General features: G+C 39.9%; 1 protein-coding gene across 5 annotated transcripts in view; it reads right to left on the reverse strand.

Annotated features, from left to right (window-relative positions):
* Nucleotides 1–20,761: 20,761 nt before the first annotated feature.
* The window catches only part of PITPNM1 (phosphatidylinositol transfer protein membrane associated 1), a 32,748-nt gene continuing 29,574 nt past the window's right edge, over nucleotides 20,762–23,935 (reverse strand). For 3 of the 5 annotated variants that reach the window (XM_058154662.1, XM_058154645.1, XM_058154651.1), the window contains exons 22-24: nucleotides 23,200–23,383; nucleotides 21,976–22,104; nucleotides 20,762–21,806 (exon numbers count right to left, since the gene is read on the reverse strand). In XM_058154662.1, coding sequence (XP_058010645.1) covers nucleotides 21,552–21,806; nucleotides 21,976–22,104; nucleotides 23,200–23,383 — 568 coding nt within the window. In that variant the 3' untranslated portion in view covers nucleotides 20,762–21,551. Of the gene's footprint in view, nucleotides 21,807–21,975; nucleotides 22,105–23,199; nucleotides 23,384–23,935 lie in introns of those variants that run through there. The other 2 variants (XM_058154671.1, XR_009151868.1) reach the window with 2 other exon arrangements.

The following is a 23,935-nucleotide window of genomic DNA, read 5'->3' on the forward strand; positions in this document are numbered from 1 at the left end:
GAACTGGATCAGCAGCTCCTTGGGCAGTTTGAGCTTACTGAGTTGGCGCAGAAAGAACATTCTTTGTTGTCCTTTTTTGATGATGTTTTTGATGTTAGCTGTCCATTTTAGATCTTGCGATATGGTAGAACCTAGAAATTTGAAGGTTTCTACTGTTGATACTGTGTTGTCTAGTATTGTGAGAGGTGGACGTATGGAAGGGTTTCTCCTAAAGTCTACCACCATTTCTACGGTTTTGAGTGTGTTCAGTTCCAGATTGCTTCGGTCGCACCACAAGACTAGTCGATCGACTTCTCGTCTATATGCGGATTCATCATTGTCTCGAATGAGACCAATCACTGTTGTGTCATCTGTGAACTTCAGTAGTTTAACAGATGGATCATTGGAGATGCAGTCATTGGTATACAGAGAGAAGAGAAGTGGGGAGAGCACATAGCCTTGGGGGGGGGGCTGTGCTAATTGTACAGGTATCTGATGTGATCCTGCTTAGCTTCACCTGCTGCTTCCTGTTTGTTAGGAAGCTTGTGATCCACTTACAAGTCTGTTCCGGTACCTGTAGCTGGTTTAGCTTAGTTAGAAGAGTGTCTGGAATGATGGTATTGAATGCTGAACTAAAATCTACAAAGAGGACCCTTGCATACGTCTTTGGAGATTCAAGATGTTGTAGGATGTAGTGCAGAGCCATATTAACAGCATCATCTGTTGATCTATTTGCTCGGTATGCAAATTGCAAGGGGTCTAACAGCAGATCCATGATGGTTTTCAAGTAGGAAAGCACTAGCCTTTCAAAGGTTTTCATGACTACAGATGTTAGAGCAACTGGTCTGTAGTCATTCAGTTCCTTGATGGTGGGCTTCTTCGGCACTAGGATGATGGTAGAGCATTTGAAGCAAGAAGGAACATAGCACATCTCTAGTGATTTATTGAAGATATGGGTGAAGATGGGGGCCAATTGGTCAGCACAATTAATATTTATTAATACTTAATACTTAATATAATATAATATTAATATTATAATATATATTATAATATATTATAATATTATATAATAATAATATAATATTATATTAATATTATATTATATTATAATAATATAATATTAATATAAAATAATTAATAGTAAGAAGATAGATGTTCTCATTTAGATCTTTCAGATGAAGTAGCAACTTGTCAGCTTTTCTGAAGTCCGTGTTCAATTTTGCCGAGGGATCTTGAATCAATCAAATTATTATTCTTTTCATTCTTTGTCTTCAGCTGATTCTGGCAGGCATCCTCCCCCTTGCTGCACACAAAGCCAAAGGCCTGAACTTGGTAAGTATGTGAGGAGTAAGTATGTGAGAAGGCAAGAGAGGTCAACACCAGTCATATGGATCAAACATTATTGGTCTTGTTCATTGAAGGTTATAGGGTAATCAGTCATTGTTTTCCAGTAGTCCTTCAAAATACTTCATGTTATCTTCTCTCTGTTCTTTCTGTGTCTCGATAACTTCATTAAAGAAGAAAGGAAGAGAAGAGCAGTACAATGTCTTTTGATTGGTCTAGGAACTCATCACCTATAAGTAAGTCCCCTTTGCTCCTCCTTAGAGAGTGGGAATTTCCAGATACATTGATAGTTCTCATGATACTGAAATGGTTCCACCTCTGATGTGATTCGTATTTTCTCCTCCTGTCACTTTGTCAATTTCTTTGGAGGGAGATATTGCTGGCTGCTGTTCAGAAGCTCCTGTGGTGGTTCTGCAGCCTATCTTCTATTTTCTTCTATTTTCACATTTTATCTCAATTCACTCATCTCAGTCAGCCAAATAGCATTCCTTGGCCTTATAATAGAAATTTAGGGCCTAGTTGATTTGCATGCCTCCAGTCCTTGAGTCAGCCAACAAATATGCCAGCATAATTTGTGCTGCTCTGACAGCTAAGCTCTATTTTGCTTCAATTACAAGACCAGCAAGAGGAATTCTCCTCAGAAATCTGAGACATTTTAAGGACAATGGTGGATGGATTACTTTCTTTAAGGTGCGTTGGCAGAGGTGGGAAGGTTCAGGCAAAGCAGGTTGTCCAGCTGAATTTATTCCTGACACCGAGAGTTTGCCAGGACTGCCTCAGGGAAAGGCTGAGTAATTAGTAATTAAGTAATTAGTCACTTAAGCATATTTTTTTCTCATCACGGGTCTTTTCCTCTTCTGAAAAAATAGCAAAACCATGTCCAAAAACAGCCCCATCGACAGGTCAGTTGGGCAGAAGAGAGTGCAGGGTGAAGTTAGGGAGGGATCTCCACTGTATTGGGAAGCTTCCCTCCAGAGGCCATTAGTTGTTTTCCTAAACTTTGGTTTTAAAAAGAAGTCTAGCAAAACTATTTCTGTACACATAAGAAAGCTATGTTTAGCACTTGGCAAAGAGTAGTAAAATCTTACTCAAGCAGAAGCCTCTTTTTGCCTCTAGGATTCTGGTCTCTCCTGCAATCCAAGGCAAAATACCACTGCACGGCGGTGTCCCCCGAGTTAGGAAGCGGCTCACTTGCAACAGCATCCAGAGTTGGACTGTTCTCAGCTTCCCCATCACCAACCTGTCAGTGTGTTATTCGTAAAACAAGACTTGTATCAAGGGAAGATGGAAATAACTGCTTTAAAAGTGGAACAGTTAAAGATGAACTTGGGCTGAGCCCAGAGTTCGGGCTAGGGATGAGAGAAAGGGGACATAACAAGGACATGAGCTTAATAAAAGTTAGAGAAGCATGTGGTACTGTACCATGGTTAGTGAATACAGGTAGTCCTCGACTTATAACCACAATTGAGCCCCAAATTTGTGTTGCTAAGTGAGACCGCTGGTAAGTGAATTTTGCCACATTTTTCGACCTTTCTTGCCACAGTTGTTAACTGAATTACTGCAGTTGTTCAGTTAGTAACACGGTTGTTAATTGAATCTGTCTCCCCCATCGACTTTGCTTGTCAGAAGGTTGCCAAAGGCAATCACGTGACCCCACTCATCATAAATAAAAGGGCCGGAATAGCTCAGGTTGTTAGAGCCTGTTATTAGAACACAGTAGCCTGCAATTACTGCAGGTTCAAGCCCGGCCCAAGGTTGACTCAGCCTTCCATCCTTTATAAGGTAGGTAAAATGAGGACCCAGATTGTTGGGGGGGCAATAAGTTGACTTTGTAAAAACATACAAATAGAATGAGACTATTGCCTTATACACTGTAAGCCGCCCTGAGTCTTCGGAGAAGGGCGGGATATAAATGTAAAACAAAAATAAAATAAAATAAAATAAATATGAGTCAGTTGCCAAGCATCTGAATTTTGATGACATGATCACTGGGATGTCGCAACAATCAAAAGTGTGAAAAATGGTCATAAGTCATTTGTTTTAGTGCTTTTGAAACTTTGAACGGTCATTAAACTGACTATTGTAAATCAAGATCTATCTGTACAAGCATTAGGATTTGATATTTTTTCTATAGAGCTTCCTGTGCTATTTTTATTTTTATGCACCTATTCATATCCCACCTTTATTATGTTTCCAAATAGCTCAATGCGGCAAATATATCTCACACACCTTCCTCCTCCTATTTTCCCCTGTGAAGTGAATTGGGCAGAGAGATTCTGAGTGATTGGCCTCAGTCACCCAATTTGCTAACAGTCTCTGGCTTTCTAGCCTAGTGTCTTAATCACTAAATCACTTTACTCTCCCTCTAAAATTTAGCTTCTTGTTCATGGAGCTTCCAATGTCTTAGTGGTTTTTTTTTTTTTTTAAATCCTGCTTTGGTCTTCTCCCAAGTCCAAATATACAATCCCATTTCCTCAGCAGAGTAAATTATGCCAGGATTTGGAAAGCAACTGAATAAAGTATCATATGACTGAAAGATTTCTTAGGATTTCGGTGCTCTTATTTACATATCAATCTTTTCCCCATATGCCTCTTGAAGGGAATTTATTTGCAAAACACTATAAATATACCAAAATGTGTGGGAAATGGAAGTTGGGTGATTTTTTTAAAAAAAAAATTGAATGCTGAAGGACACTCAATCATTGAACAATAATGATATCACAAGGGAGAACAGAATTGCTATATTGGCTGTATTTTATGCTGCAAGCTCTTAAACCTGAAAAACCTGCAGAGATGCCTAATAGTATTTGCAAAATGGTAGAGATCCAAAGATGTCTTGGGGGGAAAAATGACTTCAGATTAAGCTGGAACATTTGTGAAAGCTTGCAAAATAGAAAGACTAGCAATCTGGAAGTATCAGATGATTTTCATGCCATGTTGAGTGGTTCCTCAACTGAGCAGCAGAATTGTCTCAATCATCTTCTGTGATTTAAACAGCAGTATTATCAGATGTATTCAGAGCTCAAAGCGTTATCAGAGACCCCCACACCCACTTCATGTCTGCTTCTGTTGCTCCCCTCTGGGAGGAGGTTTCAAAGTATTTTTAGCAGGATTACCAGATTCTATAACAGTTTTGTTCCCTATGCCATCCGTCTGGTAAACTTGCAGGATTCTTTTTTCTCACCATGTACATGTATACATCTGAACTAGACAGTGTGGTTTCTCTGTGTCCTATAAAAAGATGGCTTCCAGGCCTGACAATATGTGGGTATATCCATTATTTATTTATTTATTATTTTGTCAGGTTTATGTAGTGTATATTGGAGGTAGTGACCCTTTGAGAGCTGTATGCAATGAAATTTCATTTTCATGTATGACAATTAGCATACACAGTGACAATCAAGTTATTCTATTCTATTCTATTCTATTCTATTCTATTCTATTCTATTCTGATTTCTTATCAGGTTTCAAATCTGGGAAAAGGTGTCAACAGTATTCACTTTTCCCCTAAATTTATTTTATTTTTATTTATTTTATTTTATTAAATTTTTATACCGCCCCTCTCCCGAAGGACTCAGGGCGGTGTACAGCCAGAATAAAAACAAAATATATACAATTTAAAACAACATTTAAAAGAGCAAATTTTAAAGGCTGATTATTAAAATTTAGATTTAAAAATTTAAAAATATTAAGAATACCCAATTTAAAATTCAACACAAATTATGCCAGTCCCGCTTTAATAAATAGATATGTTTTGAGCTCACGACGGAAGGTTGCCTTGTCATCTACATTATCTGCAGCATGGTAGTGGCTGTGGTCAACGTTTTCTATTTGATTGATTTAGTGCACAACCCCTGTTTCCAATACATTTGATGCAATACTAGTGATGATTTTTGTCAACTACGGCATCAGATCGTGGTGAGTTCTCCTTGGGGCCAAGTTTCTGTTTTCTTTGTGAAGAATATCTGAACAACAAGGGCTAATACAACAGGCAGAAATTGGATTGAGTCCTGGAGAGATTGTTTTTGCTGGTACAATATTGAATGTCCTCATTGAGTTAATTAATATTGAATTTATACATGGGCACATGCACCAATCCTACAAGAAGAAAATCCATCTTCTGTGAAAAGGACATACTATGGATTTTATTTGTTATTTTTTTGGTGGAGCATTTCTGATTAGAACCAGCCCAAGCTTAGTAGACTCTGGCTACTGTGAAGTCACTCTTCAGACTTTCTGTGGTATCCATTTTATGACTTTGCCACTAAGATTATTTTATACCACCTTATTCACATCGCAGACCATATTCCCAAAAGCAGTTAAAGTCTGAACTAAAACAAAATGTGATTGAATTAAAGATAATAGGATAATTAATAGGAGTACTTCTAGTGTGTTGTGGGGAGCCTGAGAGGTACAACCTGGAGGTTGCCTGTACTGCAACACTCTGTCCACTCCAGCCCTAAGTAGTCTTGAGATTTCTAACAGCAATTGTTAATCCTGCTCATACACATATATTTCTCAATCTTATGAGAAGTTCTGTTTTGTGGAAAGATGGAATAAACACTGAACTGCTTAACCATGTTAAGTGCCAGGGAGATCAGGAGATCCAGGCAGTTCAAATGGGTATAAAGATTTATTGCCAGCTTAAGTTCTCTACAAGAATCTGAACTAATAACAGTCAATGATAGATAAGGAACTTAGGTCTCTTTTGAGAGCATAGGGACTCAGAACTGATGACATGTTTGACCCTTCCCTAGGCTCAGCCTGGTCATCTCCTACACATATATTGTGCATTTGACTTCATACACAGAAGCTAGATGAGTTTCAACTGAAGGGGGGGCACCCAGTGGGCACTCACTACTGCCTCCCCCTCCCCTCCATTCATGGTTCCTGTGATTTTTGTTGCCCTTGTAAAACCTGTGTGAATGCTTCAAGAATTGGTTTTTATCCTCAGTTCTAGCTCTTAGTCCCCTGGTCCCTGTGGTTGAGCCAGAATGCCTTACGAATGCTTTAAAATCAGTAGGACTTTAGTACTGCTTGTTGAATCTGCTTCAGAAACATTTGGGAGAAAGACTGACTACACTTGAGTCTCTCTAAGGGGAGGCCAACAAACAATGCAGCTTCTTGTCCTTGATTTCCTGTTCTGTTTTTCAGGCCTGTTGCATGGCCATGCTTGGCATTGTCCTAGTATTAACTTCCCTGGAATTCTTTGTTTGCATTTCCATGGCAGCCTTTGGATGCAAAGCAGTGTGTCGCCCAAACACAATCACAGATTAGGAGGTAATTTGTTTCCATCTGTTTTGATGGGGAGAGGAGGGTTACAGACAAGAGGATTAGTAAGGTGAAAGAATGGTGAAAGGGAGATGGGTGAGGGGTAGAGAGAAGACAAAAAGGACAGGTTAGGGATAGGTCACTAATATCCTGTTCTGTACCTCTAGCAGGCAATTATGGCAACTTTACAATCTGTGGACTTGCATGGCTGGCTCAGAAATTCTGGGAGTTGAAGTCCACAGATTGTGCCATACTTCCCCACTCCTGCTCCAGCAAGTACCAACACAGGTCCACACAATCGAGATGAAAATCCAGTGGGAGAGCCAGCATTAACCAGCTGTGCTGCGAATCAACTCCACGTATGAAATTCAAGATAAGGTAATAATGGAACAAAAATGAAGAAAACAAAAATATTTCTACACGTATGAGAGATAGGAATATCTAGCTACTAGGATAATAGAAATAGCCAAGATGGTGATTTGAGGACAATTTGAACATTATAGTCTCTGATGACAAACTACCTAAAATTTAATAAATGCAACTATCCACCTCATAGGTTAGCTTCGGCCACAAAATTTCTTGGCTATGAGATGCAACTCCCAGCAGTATGATTTTCAGGTAAAAGCTATAAAATAAAGTGAGAATGGAAAACATCTACAAAGCAGCTGTGAATTGAAGCCTTCTTGATCATTCTTCCAGGAAATAAAACAAAACAAAACAAAACAAAACAAAACAAAACAAAACAAAACACCCAGACATATTTAGTTCTGCTCTTTCTAGAGATGTTGCTAAACCATCAGAACGTGTCTTATGGCCTGCCAACCAACTGGAAGTTTGAGTTGGCGCTTTTAAGCTAAAAAAATGTTGCCTAGCCTTGCCTTAAGTTCTCAAGTAAACCCAACAAATCATCATGATTAAACAAATTATATCTTTGCATGATTTGAATTTTTGTTTCTTTCACAGACCATTGTTATTTCAAAGCATTTTCCTAGTTCTACTAAAGTCAACAAAGAACCTGAACGTGTTTATTATCCAAACTTCAATGTCTAGAACAGTGTTTCCCAAACTGTAAGGTAAGCCTCCTTTGGAGAGGTGCAGACAGAATCCAGGGAAGATGTGAAGAACCATTTAGTTGAACAGTGTTGTATTAAATCCATCTTTCCCAAAATTTCATTGTATTGCTTTCATTGCTTGTGTTCAATTTGGTGTTTTGGATTGTTACTGGGTTTTTTTTTATTTGTGTACATTGATAAATGGAAGCACAATGGCAAAAAGTTGAGGAATTTCTGATCTAGAGGAAATGAATAGAATAGAATAGAATTTTTTATTGGCCAAGTGTGATTGGACACACAAGGAATTTGTCTTGGTGCATATGCTCTCAGTGTACATAAAAGAAAAGATACGTTCATCAAGGTACAACATTTACAACACAATTGATGATCAATATATCAATATAAATCATAAGGATTGCCAGCAACAAGTTATAGTCATACAGTCATAAATGGAAAGAGATTGGTGATGGGAACTATGAAACGATTAATAGTAGTGCAGATTCAGTAAATAGTCTGACAGTGTTGAGGGAATTATTTGTTTAGCAGAGTGATGGCCTTCGGGAAAAAACTGTTCTTGTGTCTAGTTGTTCTGGTGTGCAGTGCTCTATAGCGTCGTTTTGAGGGTAGGAGTTGAAACAGATTATGTCCAGGATGCGAGGGATCTGCAAATATTTTCACGGCCCTCTTCTTGATTCATGCAGTATACAGGTCCTCAATGGAAGGCAGGTTGGTAGCAATTATTTTTTCTACAGTTCTGATTATCCTCTGAAGTCTGTGTTTTTCTTGTTGGGTTGCAGAACTGAACCAGACAGTTATAGAGGTGCAAATGACAGACTCAATAATTCCTCTGTAGAATTGGATCAGCAGCTCCTTGGGCAGTTTGAGCTTACTGAGTTGGCGCAGAAAGAACATTCTTTGTTGTCCTTTTTTAATGATGTTTCTGATGTTAGCTGTCCATTTGAGATCTTGCGATATGATAGAACCTAGAAATTTGAAGGTTTCTACTGTTGATACTGTGTTGTCAAGTATTGTGAGAGGTGGAAGTATGGAAGGGTTTTTCCTAAAGTCTACCACCATTTCTACGGTTTTGAGTGTGTTCAGTTCCAGACTGTTTTGGTTGCACCACAAGGCAAGTTCGACCTCTCGTCTATATGCGGATTCGTCATTGTCTCGAATGAGACCAATCACTGTTGTGTCATCTGTGAACTTCAGTAGCTTAACAGATGGATCATTAGAGATGCAGTCATTGGTATACAGGGAGAAGAGAAGTGGGGAGAGCACACAGCCTTGGGGGCCCCCTGTGCTAATTGTACAGGTATTTGATGTGATTGTAACCATCCACATTCTCAACTAGTGCCCTTGTTGGGCATTGAATACAATTCAATATGTATTGTAAATAGCAAAGTTCCTGCTGACTTTATATTCCACTTCTTATATTTATTTATCTCGCCTCTTGATTCTTTCTGTTTCAGATTCTGCAAAAGGAAATCTTCCTTAATAGCCATAAATCTCCTCAGTAGTTCAGACAAAATGAATGGGCATTAAATTAAGAAATAGCTTGTCCATTTCTTCTCCAACAATGGACAAGAGGAAAGCAGTAGGCTAGCAGTGTGAGGGTTCTTTTTTGGGTGAACAGATTTCTGTTGCTGCAGGAACTTTTGGTGAGCAAGTAACAAGCAATCACTCGTTTTCAGCATTTCATGACGCAGAAGTGAAGAAAACCACAGAACACTTGCAAAGTACTTTTGAAGCTTTCCCAGAGTCTTCCTTTATCTCTCACTTGGGGCCCTTCCCAATGTGTCAAAGTTAAGTTGAAAACAATCTGTGATCATTTTTCAAACCTGCTTGCTTCACAGTGTTGAGAATTGGGAGCAAAGGCATAGCCCTCCCCAATCTCCCCTAACATCACAAGCTGGAAACATGTCAAATTACTTTTCCTCTTCTTACAACAACCTTCACTCAGGCTCTGTAGAACTACAGTATTAGAAACCACACACACAAATCATTCTAGGGCACTCCCACATGCACTTTGTAATTTATATCAGGATCATCTCTGAATATCTTTAATCCCATGACAGCTTCTCTGCTTAGTAGTTGAGCCTATTGATGCCTGGCTTTATAAATCTAAATTTACTTCCCTGGAACATATTGTTGCTTCAGGACTTAGGGCAGCTGGAACAGGATAGCAATTTTCATTCCTTGTTCTCAGAATATCTGTTTCAACATCTATGAAGCCAATGGCAGGTCATCTACCAGACTTGTTCATATGGGAATGGAGAATGAAACAAAGTAATATCTTTGCTTTATTTCAAATGTACTGCAGCTGAGTTGGAAATAATAAAACTGAGTTCTCCTGAGCCAGTTTGATAGGATCACAACTCTGCTTTTCAACTCGGGCAGAGTCTTCGTGAGAAAGTGGCCGTAAGGTCATTTTTTCATATCCTGCCTTTGGGGATAATAAGGAACAAGTGACGTCCTTTTATATATCCTCCACCTCCCTTCCTTCTTTTTGGCTCAACATAACCAGTTTTTCAATGTCTCTTTGGAAGACTTAGTTCTCAACCCCTTGGTGAAACTTTCTCTGAACCTTGCTTAATGTGTCTTTTTTAAGCCTAAAACCAGTGATGGGATTCATTTTTTTTTACTACTGGTTCTGTGGGTATGGCTTGGTGGGCGTGGCTTGATGGGCATGGCAGGGGAAGGATACTGCAAAATCTCATTTCCACCCCACTCCAGGGGAAGGTTATTACAAAATCCCCATTTCCTCCTGGAACTCAGGAGGCAGAGAATAGAGGGGGTGCGGCAAGTCAGAGGTGGTATTTACCGGTTCTCCGAACTACTTAAAAACTCCACTACCAGTTCTCCAGAACTGGTCAGAACCTGCTGAATACCACCGCTGCCTAAAACCACATGTTAAATCTGCACTCCTGCTCTTCCGCTAAGTGGTAATTTATGCTCAAAACAGGACTGGTAAGATTAGTATTTTGGATTGGGTGTTTCCAGATTGTAAATTAAAGATGCTGGCCTCAGTCTCTACACCATATAAGAAAAAGGAAAAATTTCCATCTCACTGCTATTCCCTTTCATCTTGTTTGCTGGAGAGGCTACAGAAGACCACTCAAAATAGGACTAAAAAAAGAAAGCAGCAACAGCATTGTCTGCATGCTCTAAAATGGATTTTGGAGTGGTTTAGGCCTTATGCAAATGCATGACCTCTGCTATTTATTAAAGTTGTCAGGTTTTTTTCCAGGCTCACATAAACCTGGAAAATAAAGTGTTTCTGCTTCAAGAATTAGATTAACTTTAAAAAGCAGATTCTCTGAATAAGATTTCAACAACCCCAGGGAAATTTATGGCATCTTAAATGTAAACAACTTTATTGCCACAAAGACCTTGTTCATGTCATCATGCCTCTGGCCACCTGGGGTTTCCAGGCAGCTGTTGGAAACAAAATCAAGCTGTTGCCTGATGTTGTGCCATGTCTTGTTTGAGGAAAGCACAACAGCACACAATGCATAGCAAAAGAAATTTATCAGCTTACTGTTTTGAACCATGTTTTTAAACCATGGCATTACGGCTTGAAAGACAAAAAGAAAAAAATACACTGATACTCAACCCTCCATGTATTTCTTTTTGGAGTAGCAACTTTTTGTCTAGGTGGTAGCCCCCTTTTCTTGGGGATTTCTTTCAAACATGCCATGATTGAGCAATAAATTAACTCATGGTTTACAGAACAAATAGATGCTTGAGCTGGCACTGCAGTACCTTGAATCATCAGGTAACTACATTGAACCATAAACTAACCAACTACAGTATATTTTAGTGTAGTGTTTATATGATCCCACTCACATAATAAGCAAGGATGAGGTCACTAGCACTTTCAAACCAGTTGTTATATTTTAGACTGATCAATCTTACAGGTTTTCTGTGAGAATAAAATGGACAAAGAACCAAACCAAGTGTATTTAAATCAGATGAAGGACAAAATAATAGAATGGTACCAAGTATGTTACCCAAGCAGTCTCCACAGTATAGGAAACCAGCAGGTTTAGGCTGTAGTCTTAAGTCTACAGAAATAAACCCTATCAAACTAGAACTTAATTTAAAAACATATATAGTCTGGCACTATTATACAGATCTCTCCACTGCCCCACATTTTTTTCCAATCCTGTGCAACACTGCTAATATATTACCTGCCTACATTATCTATCAACCAATATCACATTTGTGTTTTATATACGTAGTATTTGCATATTAGCAAATACATCCAACTATCATCTCATATATGCAGATTTAGTCAAGTTTCCTAATGCTTGCATTACCCCAAATGATAGGCAAACAACCTAAGGTATACATAATCGGCTAGGAACTCAGCCACTTTAGCATTTTTAACAACCATTTGCTGCTTTATGGCAAGAAGATGTTTTCAGCACTCACAGAATAATTGGAATAGCAGAGATGTAGCTTAAATGGAAAGTACTGGAGGAGTTATTTATAATGAATTAGACCTGCAGGAAACTGTGATTCCAACAGGGTGATGAAGGCGTAACTGACTTTCCCAGAGTAGGAAAGTCTGCGACTTGAGCACCAACTAAAACTGGACACTTTATTTGCCTTGGCTTCAGTCTTCATCTCCTTAAGCAGGAACAGAGTCCAAGAGGACACCCAAAATGTGGTCCTGCTCTAAAGGGGAATTGTGACACCATCCCAAACCAACTTCAGAAATGGAATTGGGTCAGATTGATCCCTTACAAAATGCAATTTTGTATTGGGATTTAATTTAAACACAAACTGTTTTGACGCATACTGCCTTTGAATGCATAGCGTAGCAAGAATGGGAGAGGAAATGGCTGCAGGGGACAAATTGCAATGCATTGCGGGCAATCATTCTGTTGATCTTTATTGAAAAACCTTGCTGGAATTTGTGGAGCCTAATTCTGAATAGACATTTGGTTCACTTACCACTGCCAACCTTAATTAAGAGACTAGTCTGCTCTAAAAATCTACACCGCTTTATAGTCCGAGGAAAGGGTTTTCTAGTTACTCAAACATTAGTACTCTAAAGACTGGGAAGAGTGATAAAAGAGAAGGGAATTCTAGTAATCATTTAAATATTTCCAAGATTCCCAGTCTTAATGTGTATGCATCTCTCAATAAACTGGAGGCATTCTGGCAACCAGTAATCATCTCTTTCCTTTTTCTATTCTAGGTTCAACCTCTCTGACACTTTTCTTTCTGGGGTTTTTTTTTGCCTTCTATTTAACTACAAAGTCAACCCTTTTTATCTGCTTAAATGGGATGTTTGATCCCCGAAGCAGATATTTCCTTCCTTTAATCCTACTTCAACCTTTTCTGTCGCAAGCAATACAAATTTTAGGAAGGCCTTCTTACTCACAGCAGAGTTCAGTAAATGCTGAAACAAAGTGGGTTTTGCTAAATCAAGAGCGCTTTCATTTTCCAGGAATCGCAACTTTGGCTTTTCCTTCTCTATTGCTAAAAACTGAAACTCTGGTTTCTGGCAGGTGAGGGAAATGACTTGGAAAGGATATAGTAGCTAACCCCATAATGTAGCATGTACCTTATTTTTGTGTGCCCAAGGAAGACAAGGTTGGTATCACAAATATAGACCACTTGTTCTTCCTCTTGAGTGCCCAAGAATCAGAAGTCCTACTCATGGTGACTTGGACCAGTTCTTATCCAGAGAGAAAACTTGAGTTTATTGGGGTTATGCAGTTATGCAGTAACTAAGACATCTGGGTAGATTTTTCTCAATCCACTGGCTGGATTGATCAATGTAGTTGGAAAATCATGGTTTATGGTTTTGCTTATTGTGAAATAGAGCCATGAAATATTACAATGCAACTAAATAGTTAAATAGACAATTGGACCAGAGTTCCAAGAAATGTTTATATATACTTTGATCCGCATTAGACCGAACACCAACAAAATATGGTGCTACAGTTAAGTTTATTAGTGCAAGCCCAGCGGTGTCCTGTGACCTCTTGATTCTTACTTAACCATAATTTTGCTTTAGAGAATAAACAAAACTGCAGTCAAACCCGAAGTGCAATCTTGCACCATGGGACAGATCATATGAGACTAAACAAGTCAGGAGCTTATCTACTTTCCGGTTCCCCAGAGTTTAGGCAGACGTTTCCCTGTCTTTTGCTCTCATTTGTTTTTCAGCTGGAGCTGTCAGGAATTGTGCCAGGAAAAGATGGCAGGAAAGGAATATTCCTCACCAAGAAGCAATGACGCTAGTCGGGATTGAAACAATCATTTGATTACTGTAGCCCAGTGTTTTAGAGGTATTTAAAATAAAATTTATTTGCCAGCCTATGTTGTCAATTAATAGAATATTAAAATCCCATTAAATAATCATGGGAAGCAATAGTGGCAGCAAACACATCAATTTTAATTTTAATATGGTAAATGTTACCCATAGAAACAAAAACTCTTTTGGGGGTCTCCATAATTTTTAAAAATGGGAAGGCATCTTCAGAGGAAAAAATGTGTAAGAAGCACTGCTGTAGGGAAGTAAATAGCTGATCAAGAAAAGAAATGTAGTTTTTTTCTCTAGAGCATGGTTGGGTTTCTTCCTATATTTAGTTTAAAAAATAAACTGCATTTTCTATCTCAGTGGTCTCCAACCTTTCTGGCTTGGCAGCCCGGGGCGAGGGGTGTTGGGGCAGAGGTGATGATTCCGTTTGAGTGGCAGGCACAGGTGCAAGTGTGCACAACTCCATTTGTGCAAGAAGTGGACACAGATGCCTGCTACTTGCACAAAAGGAGCTTCACGCAAGTGGAGTTGAGCGCACATGGTTTCCCACTGCTTGTGTATCCTAGTTCCAAACAGGTCGAGGCCCAGTAGTGTGTCATGGCCCAGGGGTTGGGAACGCCTGCTCTAGCCGAGAATAGAAATAAATTGTTCATATTCAGTAGGCCATCACTTTCTCCATAAGCATTATGTTGGAAACTTTTTCAGAGGCTTCTAAATTAAAAAAGGGATGGTGCGGTAGCTCAGTGGTTAAGACGCTGAGACCTGAGCAGCACACGATGGTGTGAGTGTCCATTCTTGCCCCAGGTCCTATTAATCTAGCAGTTCAAAACCATGCAAATGTGAGCAGGTAAATAGGTACCACTTTGGTGGGAAGTGCGCTCCATGCTATCCTGGCCACATGACTGAGCATCTTTAGACAGCACTAGCTTAATTGCCTTGAAATGGAGATGAGCATCGCCTCATATAGTTGGCAACAACTAGCAGAATAAAATCCACAGGGATACCTTTACCTTTACCATCACCTAAATTAAAATATCTACTGTCTTTGTTCATTGGATTAAAGTTCCAAACTCACTCTTCAGCAATCCTAAATATTACAATAAAGCATTGACTGTTGCTCAGGAATTGGGCATTTCACCACACCATAATTTTCACCTTGTTTCTTTCTCCAACCCATCACATACCAATTTGAAGGCTTCCTTCAATGATCATCATGTGTCCCAGACTCAAAGCACTGAGAGCAGTCAGGAAACCAGACAGTTCTACCATTTGCTAACCAATATGACAAAGTAGGGTTTTTTAAAATAATAACACAGGTAGTATCCTACTCCTTAAATTAACAGAGCTTTTGGAATAATAACTTCCTAAACCCTATCACTATCACTATTCCACATACATACATGCATACATACATAACTACATACATACAATTATTAAACACTCCCTCCATCTGCATTTTCAGTCCGTGTTTAGTCCATTTGAACTTTGGGGGCAACATAGTAGGTATTATGGGAAGAAGCCACCCCTGCTGTGAAAGTACCATTCCTTCATTCCATTTGAAAGTCCCTGCTAGTTATGGTGCTGGAATAACATGAAAGCATTTTAGTAACTATGTGCTTTTCACATAGGTGTAGGTTGCATATCTATACCTGTATGCAAAAAATACTGAATAAGAGCCTATTTGACTCAGCCTTCCATCCTTCCAAGGTGGGTAAAATGAGGATCCAGATTGTTGGGGAAAATAGGCTGACTTTGTAAACTGCTTAAAGAGGCCTGTAAAACATTGTGAAGCAGTATATAAGACTAAGAGTGATTGCTATTGCTATTTGGGCTCAGGGTTTGGGAGATAGGGTGAGGGATGTGTTATGTGCATACATAAAAATAAAACCAAATTGTGGAAATAAAAATCAGTGGAAATAAAACCAAATTGCTGCTGCTGTTCTCCCCATCTTCCATAAGAATTGTGACACATATTAGAAATTGAGTAGGAATTTGCTGTTGGAGAAGACTCTTGAGAAATGACAATCACATCAATGCAACATTCTTATATGGCTTAGCTGCCCTAATTTGATTTAGTTTGGAAACCTGACATTCAAGACACAATTCGATTCCAGTTTGTGTTTTAAAATACTAATTTTAAAATGTGTTTTAAAATTCAAAGGAAAACCTAATCATTCAAACCACTAAGATTCAATCCATAAACTCTAATGAAGAAACACTAAAGGTCTGTTTTATTTTTTTGATAGCATGAGATAAAAATAATAGAGATAAATAGACTTTTCAGAGCATGTTATTTCTATTGAGGACACCTTCAGTTGTTTCATTGCAAAAAAGTTCAGAGGTAGCAGCAAAGTGAAAAAGACAGTATAACATTCTTCAAATTATCCAGCAAGGAGCCTGTTGTGCTATTTGAATTTCAAGTGTTTAACTCTGCAACCCAAGCTTCTATTTTTTTATAGTCACATCAGTTGATGGAAAACACCTATTATCCAGAATTTAATTTTGGGTGAAAGCATTGACCTGGGTACACAACAGAGATTTAGTTGAGGGAAAAAAAGGGGAGAGGGAGTTAAGCTCTTTCAGCTCTGCTAGCTGGATTACTCTGAGATGCAGCAGGCTTGGGTGGAAGGTCAAGTTAAGAGATTGCTGCACTCAGTAAGAATTCCACCAGCAAAGGTTTTTTCAACAGTCTGCAATTATCAATTTGCTGGGTGTACAAGTCTCTCTCCCTGAGCTAACTGGGGTAAGATCCATGGAGACAATGAATCACCATGGGCGTTTTGTCTTGAAGCACCCCAAAAACTAGAAGATTGCACTCAACCTGAGTGTCTCAGGGTCTCCAGTTTGTTGTATCGGTCATAGGCCTGTCCTTAATTTGTATCTTGCTACAGGATCTATGCTGGATATGAAGTTTTGTTCTATTGGAGCCAGCAAACTTGAAGGAGGCCTCTAAGTCTTTTCAGAGACAGATCACTCTTTGGTGAGTTTTAGACTAATTGCTGCTATAAACCTCTGGTAAGAGAGGAAACAAACTAAAATGATCCAACCCAGGCACTTGATACAACTGGTTTCCTTTGGCGAATATTTCACCTCATTTGTCACTGGTGTTGAAATCTTGGGTGATTAGTGAAACCTTGAAAGTTCCACATAAGCAAATCTCCTTATATCACAGCCCACTTGGCTCAACTATTGAACCAAGTCCATTTCCTCCTTAAATAGAAAAAAGAGAGGCAGAGGACTGCCTCTGAAGATTAATGATGACTGCTACACACTAAATCTCATGTGTAATAGAAACATAATTTCAGATAGCTCTTGGTGTACTGATCCTCGCTACTTCTTTTTGTCATTGCTTTCACTTCTCCTTTGTGTAAATAAAATAATCAGGAGGAGAAGCTGTATTCTGAACAAAGATGACAAAAATACAGTAGGAAAAAGGAACTGAAAATATGCAAAATCACACTGGCCAATTGTATGAACACAGAAGCTAGCTGGTCAAACTCTGTGTTTCTTAAGATTTCTATCCCCCATTTCACTCATGGCAGCTAGTAATTTTAATACACAACACAAGGTTTAATAATTAAATTGAATATATTAAAATTAGTAAAGATGCACATTTGCCAATAGCTAAGTGTTGCTTATCTCTAAATCTAGAGAAATTCAGACCAAATGCATTCTATAGTCCATCCTTGAAACTATAAGACGTATTGTTCCAAAGGTGCTTTTTTCCAAAAGGCAACTGGACTTTTTTTTTTTTCAAAATGTTTCATTTTTCATCCAAGAATCTTCTTCAGTTCAGAACTGAAAAGAATTATTGGATGAGAAGCAGAGAGCCCAAGAAATCCAGGTTCCTTTTTGGAAAAAAGCACCTTTGGGACAACCATGACGTGAATGATTGTAAATCTCCCTAGATATTCTATGCCGTTTTATACTGACACTTGCCCTCAGCTAATAAACTGACCACACTTCAGAGATTAGTTGTGGAAAAGAATAGTTTGCTAAAAGATTAGATGTTTTCTCTTTCCATGCACCAGAACTGCAAGTTGACTGCTAAGCACAGTAATGTTTCAACTACATTCTTCTCTTCATGGTAACAAAATTCATATAAAGGATGTATGTATATTGTAAGGCTGGAATCCATCATCCTGGCTGCCTTTTATCCATGGCCTCCTTGATCAAACTGCACATTTCAGTGACTCCTAACAGAAATTCACTTAAACCTCTATGTAATACAATTAAGCATCTCTCAAGGGTCCAGGGCCAGCAGGGTGAGGACCAAAGCAAACACACAGGAAACCAAATTGCTCAGTAACCCAGACTTTAATCCTCAACAGAAGACCAGAGCCTCAGAAAATCATCAGTTCCATGCAAAGTCAGCGCTGGGCGCTCTCACCTCCCAGCGCACTTTATAGTCCAGGGCCACACCCTCCGGCCAGCCTGACATGCCCGCTGATCACCCAACATCTGGAAGCCTATGGCAAACATCTGGCTGCAGTGTCATGGCCCAGCCAGCGGCATGCTTTGGGACCCTGTGAATTCCAATCGGAGGCCCATGCATGGAAGCAGGGGGCTGATCATCACTGGTGAGCAGCTGTTTGGCGCTGCCACTGGAAGTCCCGGCACCACCATTGCTGCCTTGTTCGTCATGCCAGTTGCCTGGCCCCCTGCCCCATGTTACTCTCGGAGGATCGGCCAAGGGAGAAATTTGCTGATGAGCGGCTGGTTGGCGCTGCCCCAGGTGTCCCGCTGCCTCGCCCGTCACTGTCTCTGCTGTGTGTTGCTCTGTGCCCTTCTCCCCCTCAGGTATGGTGAGCCCCAGGTTGAGGCTCGACAGCATCTTTACGCCAAATTTAATACCTACTTTTAATGGGCAAGAGTTTTAAAGATTTAAAATAGTGAATATGGCTGGTGCAGAAGCCTGGCACCTCTGTTCAGTCAGCTGTTTGTACTACCTTCTTTAATAGAAATAACAGCTTCCAGAAATTGCCTATAGCCACCTGAACTAATTTAGTTTACTTGGGAAAAATAGGAAATGGCTCTTCTGAGATTCCTGAGGATGAACTTGCCGGTCCTTTCTCAGAGATGGAGAACATAGTATTGATTCCAGAGACAATTACTGTGAAGGAAGTAAGATAATTGCATAATCTCCAAAAATATCAGGTTGGAATGAATTTTTGCTTGTTCTAGAACTAGTACGAGCTCAAGATCTAAAAATAGATTAGTAGTGGAGCAAATGTTGTGATGAGAACTTATCCCTAATTTTACCTTCCAATAAGGGGTTCATCTAGCTGCAAATCATGGCTTATGCTTGAATCATGGCTTCTTGGCTTTAATTTCTGAGGTGATTTCTTTTTTAATTTTTTGACAGTTGTGCCAGCAAAGCTATTTGAGGCTCTGGAAGATCACATCATGCCATGTTGCAGAGGCTCAGAGCCCAAATGGTTGAATCCAGAAACCACAATGAGGAACTGGCAGGCAGGTAGTGAAGTGGAAAAGGTGAGTCACAGTGTTCCCTTCCCCCAAAAAAATGTTTTACATTTTATTTCATGGAGACTGGCTACACATTCTCTTCCTGGTAACTTATACAATAGGTCTTTACCTGAGAATTGGTACAGAATGCTGGGGAAAGGTATGTAGAAGTATAGTGTGTCCAAGTAGCATGTCATAAAGCAAACAATGCAAGCTAATGCTGACTGTTTCAAAGGGGGAAACAATCAATCTTGCTTGAAACTGAAATATTTAAATGAATGTGTTTAATCTCATAATAATGAACAAAGAAATTATTTCAAATTGTATTAAAATTGGGAATTCTTTATATGAATCCTCATGGCACGCTTTCCTTACATTGGAACAGAAATTAAAATATGAAAAAGCAAACCAAACATTTAAAAACAAAGACCATATGTTGCCAGACATTCTGCCAAGAAATGTTATTTTTCCTGTTGAATGTGCTGACAGTCAATGTTGCATTATTGATCCATGCATATTTTATACATGGGTTTATGTGCCATGATGCAGTACTTTGTGTGCATGAAAATGTGTACTGGTAACTGCATCTACTTCAGTTAGCATCCATCCTATCTTAGCAGTACATAAATTCATTGGTTGAGATTTTTTGAGTTTCTCATTTAATTTCTATGATTTATATCTCAGCTTCCAATTTTTTTTTTAAAAAAGGGATATGTTTTATATTTTGCTAACGATTTTCCCCAATATAGCCTTTGTAAATAAATAAATAAATAATAATACCGCAACAATCATACATTCACTATGTTTGCATATTTCATTGGAAAATTGGGACTTCAGTAGTTAAACCTATCTTTTTTTTTCATATTCCAGTTGGGGACCTTCAAAACAGAATATAGATAAGCACTTTTCCACCACACCCAGTTCAGCAGCTACCAGGTTGGACAAAGTTTAGATGTGCTTTGATAAGAGAAAAGTTGCTCCTTTTTTCGGTAAGCATGGGGAAGCTGGGAATGGTTGTTACCTTTCCCATTTCAGTGGAGAAAGAAAGAGAAGTGAACCTGAGTTCCTCCTTAAAGTTCCAACCTTTTGCTTTTGTTTTAGTGTTTTACATACAAATACACACACATACACACATTTAGATCAATGGGGCAGAATTTAGTTTTCTATTTTGGAGCGTTCATCCCTACCTAAAATAATGTTGAACTAGACATCCCAACTGCTTCAAGACATTTACAATGTTTAATACTTAAATTTTATTGTTTTGTGAACACATTGAGAGAACGCAAAATTCCCGTAAGTCCTTCAAATCAGGGTTCTTCTTTCTGCCTCTCTACTTCCCAGCAATTTGGACACTGTGAAGCAAATCCCACCCCCACCCACCCCAAATGTCCAGAAAGGAAGTACAGATTCATCCTTAAACCTGACACTCCTGTGCTCTCATTCCGGACACAATACATGCACAGGAAGGCAGTATCATGCAGATATCCGACGACCAACAAGGTATAGGCAGGATGAAGGCTGACAACTGAAGTAGAGGCTGGAGCAAGGCGCTCAGCCTCGGAGGTGAAATGGCCATGCTGGAATCCATATATGGAGCTATATAGATATATAGATATAGGCATTTTTTTTCTGAACCATTACTCCCTACCTTAAACTGGAGAGAATTGTGGGAAGACTTGAGAAATTATGGGGGCCACTGCCTCACCTATGAACAGGCTGGGAGAATGGATATAACCCAGTCTTAACAGGCCTCACATTCTGAAAAAAAGGAATTCACAGACAACATAGCACGGTTTAAATAAGGGGAGAATATGAATGGATTCCCATTGTACCCTTCCCCTCCACCCATCCCTAGGGGGCATGAGTTCAGGAACATTGGCTGCACTGTAGGTCAATGAAGACCACAAACAGAAGCCAAGAACCAGGACCAATGGGAATGGAACACTCTTTGGGATTGTACAGAAGCTCTCTCCTCCTCGTCCTAGCGGCACCGTCTGCCAGCTTCTGGCCTCGACAAGGCAGAGCCCTCTCTCTCTCTCCCCCTCCCTCTCTTTCTATCTGCATGGTGTTTTTAGCTTCTTTCATCTGTGGCCTCTACAGGCCCAATCAGAGCATCAGCTGCCGCAAGTAAGAAAATGCAGAGACTTTCCCTCTTGGGTTTACTCCTCACTTTCCAGCTTCAGACTGACACTCCGGATTTTGGCTCGGGGTTGGGCGCTTCCGATTCCCTCTCGTTCCACCTGGCTCTGTCCCCGGGAGCGCAACAGCTGGCTCTGCTTGCGTAGGAAGTCGACAGGAGCAGGGCAGCCATAACTGCCTTTGCCCAAGGTGGGCCTTGTGGTTCCTTTCGGCGAGTGGGCGAGGGATGCTGCTTCCAGTTGGGCTAGATGGGCAACATAGCCATCGGAAAGGAACTGCAAGGAAAAAGATTAAGGCAGTTAATGCCTACTTTTACCCAGCTCTCCCATTTCTGAATGAGCCACAACCTTTGCGGGGGTGGGGGAGAGCTTATCACAATGTGGCACTTGCACATTTCAGTCCCTCGGTTAGTTGGGCAGGGCAGTAGCTGAGCCAACTCCATACCTGGCATTGGCTTTGCAGTTTCTTCACAGCCCGACCCACAATGTAGATCTGGGATGAAGGGAGCCCTAAAGAGCTATAAACTGAGATGTCCTTAGTGGAACCATATGCAGCTACAATAGTGACCTCTGCCTACAAGAAATAAACAAAGACATTTTAGGATTAATTTTAGGCCCTTCCTATTCAAGTGCAATAATAATTAAAATATAGAAAGTACCAAATCCATAAATTAAAATGAATATTAACACTAATTAATCACTCAAAACCTGGTGAAATTAATGCACTGTTAGACGCATATGTTAAGTATAAACAGGCTTCAGATCTATTATGGACCAACCCACCTCCAGAGTTACACAGCCTGACCTGGCAGCAATGTGAGAAAAGTGTCCCACCCATATGCCACCCAGACAAGCAAAGCCATGAGGCCTCTCCCACAGAATGTTATAGCAAAACCAGAGAAAGCTGTTCCTCTGAGAGTTGGGCTCTACTATACCACCTCAGCAGGGGTGAAATGCTCCCTGTTCGGACTGAATCACCTGATCCGGTAGCAATGGTGGCGGGTGGTTCGGAGAACCAACAGCAAATACCCCTCCCCCCATGCCCAGCTGAGCCATGCGATCATCAGGGTTTTTTTTTACTTTTAAAAGCATTTTTTCTTCAGCTGAAAAAATGCTTTTAAAAGTAAAAAAAAAGCCTCTGATGATCGCGCGGCTCAGCTGGGATTGTCAGAACCCTTTAGAAGCATTTTTTCTACAGCCTCTTCAGCCAGAGAGGTTGTTAAAAAATGCTTTTAAAAGGCTCCTGACGATCCCAGCTGAGTTGCCTAATCGTCAGAGGCTTTTCTATCTTTTAAAGGCAAAAAAAAAAAATGCTTTTAAAAGAAAAGCCTCTGACAATCAGGCAACTCAGCTGGGATCGTCAGAGGAGCCTTTTAAAAGTGTTTTTTTTTTACCTCTTTGGCCGAAGTGGTTGTAGAAAAAATACTTTTAAAAGTAAAAAAAAAAGTTGACCACGCCCACCCAGTCACATTACCCCCAAGCCACGCCCACAGAACTGGTAGTAACAAATTTTACATTTCACCACTGCACCTCAGTGCCATTGTTCCCTCACTTCCCTTTTTCCTGTGGTACTCCTCCAGCTTTTTCCACAAGCCCCCTCAGTTACATCAGAGTAGAATCTCCACTGTATGCCTCTTCTGGTTGTGCAAGAACACAAGCAGTTACATACCTCTTGCTGAAGGCCCTGTAGAAAGGCAGCTTTCTGGCGAAGAGGGTCATGTGTGAGGCCATCACAGAAAGAGACAATGCCATGTGGGAAATTATGCTGGGTAAGCCAAGCCACCACTCTGTGCTTCTGCATGTCTGGACGCCCTGTCACGTAGATGATCATGAAACCAGAATCTTGCCAATGCCTACAAAAGCAGAGGGAAAGATAAATTATCTCTGGAAAACAAACTAAAAACCTGGTGTTCTCCAAATATTTCAGGTTTCTTCCCCTTAGCACCTTCAACCCAAGCCACTCTCATAACCCTAGCAGAGGGTTATGGGAATGATAGTTCATAACATCTAAATTGCCTGCCCCTATCTAGAGTGTAAAGATAGAACTGCAACTAGGAGTGATTGTGAGGCCTAATTATGACAAAGCTTAACAAAAGGGCATGCCATGTTTATAGCATTTTTGCATCTTAGTTCCTTAAAGAACGCCCTGTTGAGTCACCAGACCAAGGATCCATCAATGCATGTTCAAAGAATATTGGTGAGACAGATTATAAATATGTCTTGCCTCTGGAAAAATTGTAACAGGTCAGGGAGGGAATAGTTATCACTAGTAACTTCATTCATGGTACACTGACACTGAACAATAGAAGTTACTGTGAGGTGAAGAGTTATTGAGTGGCCCATCTTCCTCCCACTGTGAGTCTGCACAAATCCCGTCCATGGCCACTACCCATATCTTACAGTAG

Source organism: Ahaetulla prasina, chromosome 1, assembly GCF_028640845.1.
Source record: "Ahaetulla prasina isolate Xishuangbanna chromosome 1, ASM2864084v1, whole genome shotgun sequence".
Lineage (NCBI taxonomy): Eukaryota > Metazoa > Chordata > Lepidosauria > Squamata > Colubridae > Ahaetulla > Ahaetulla prasina.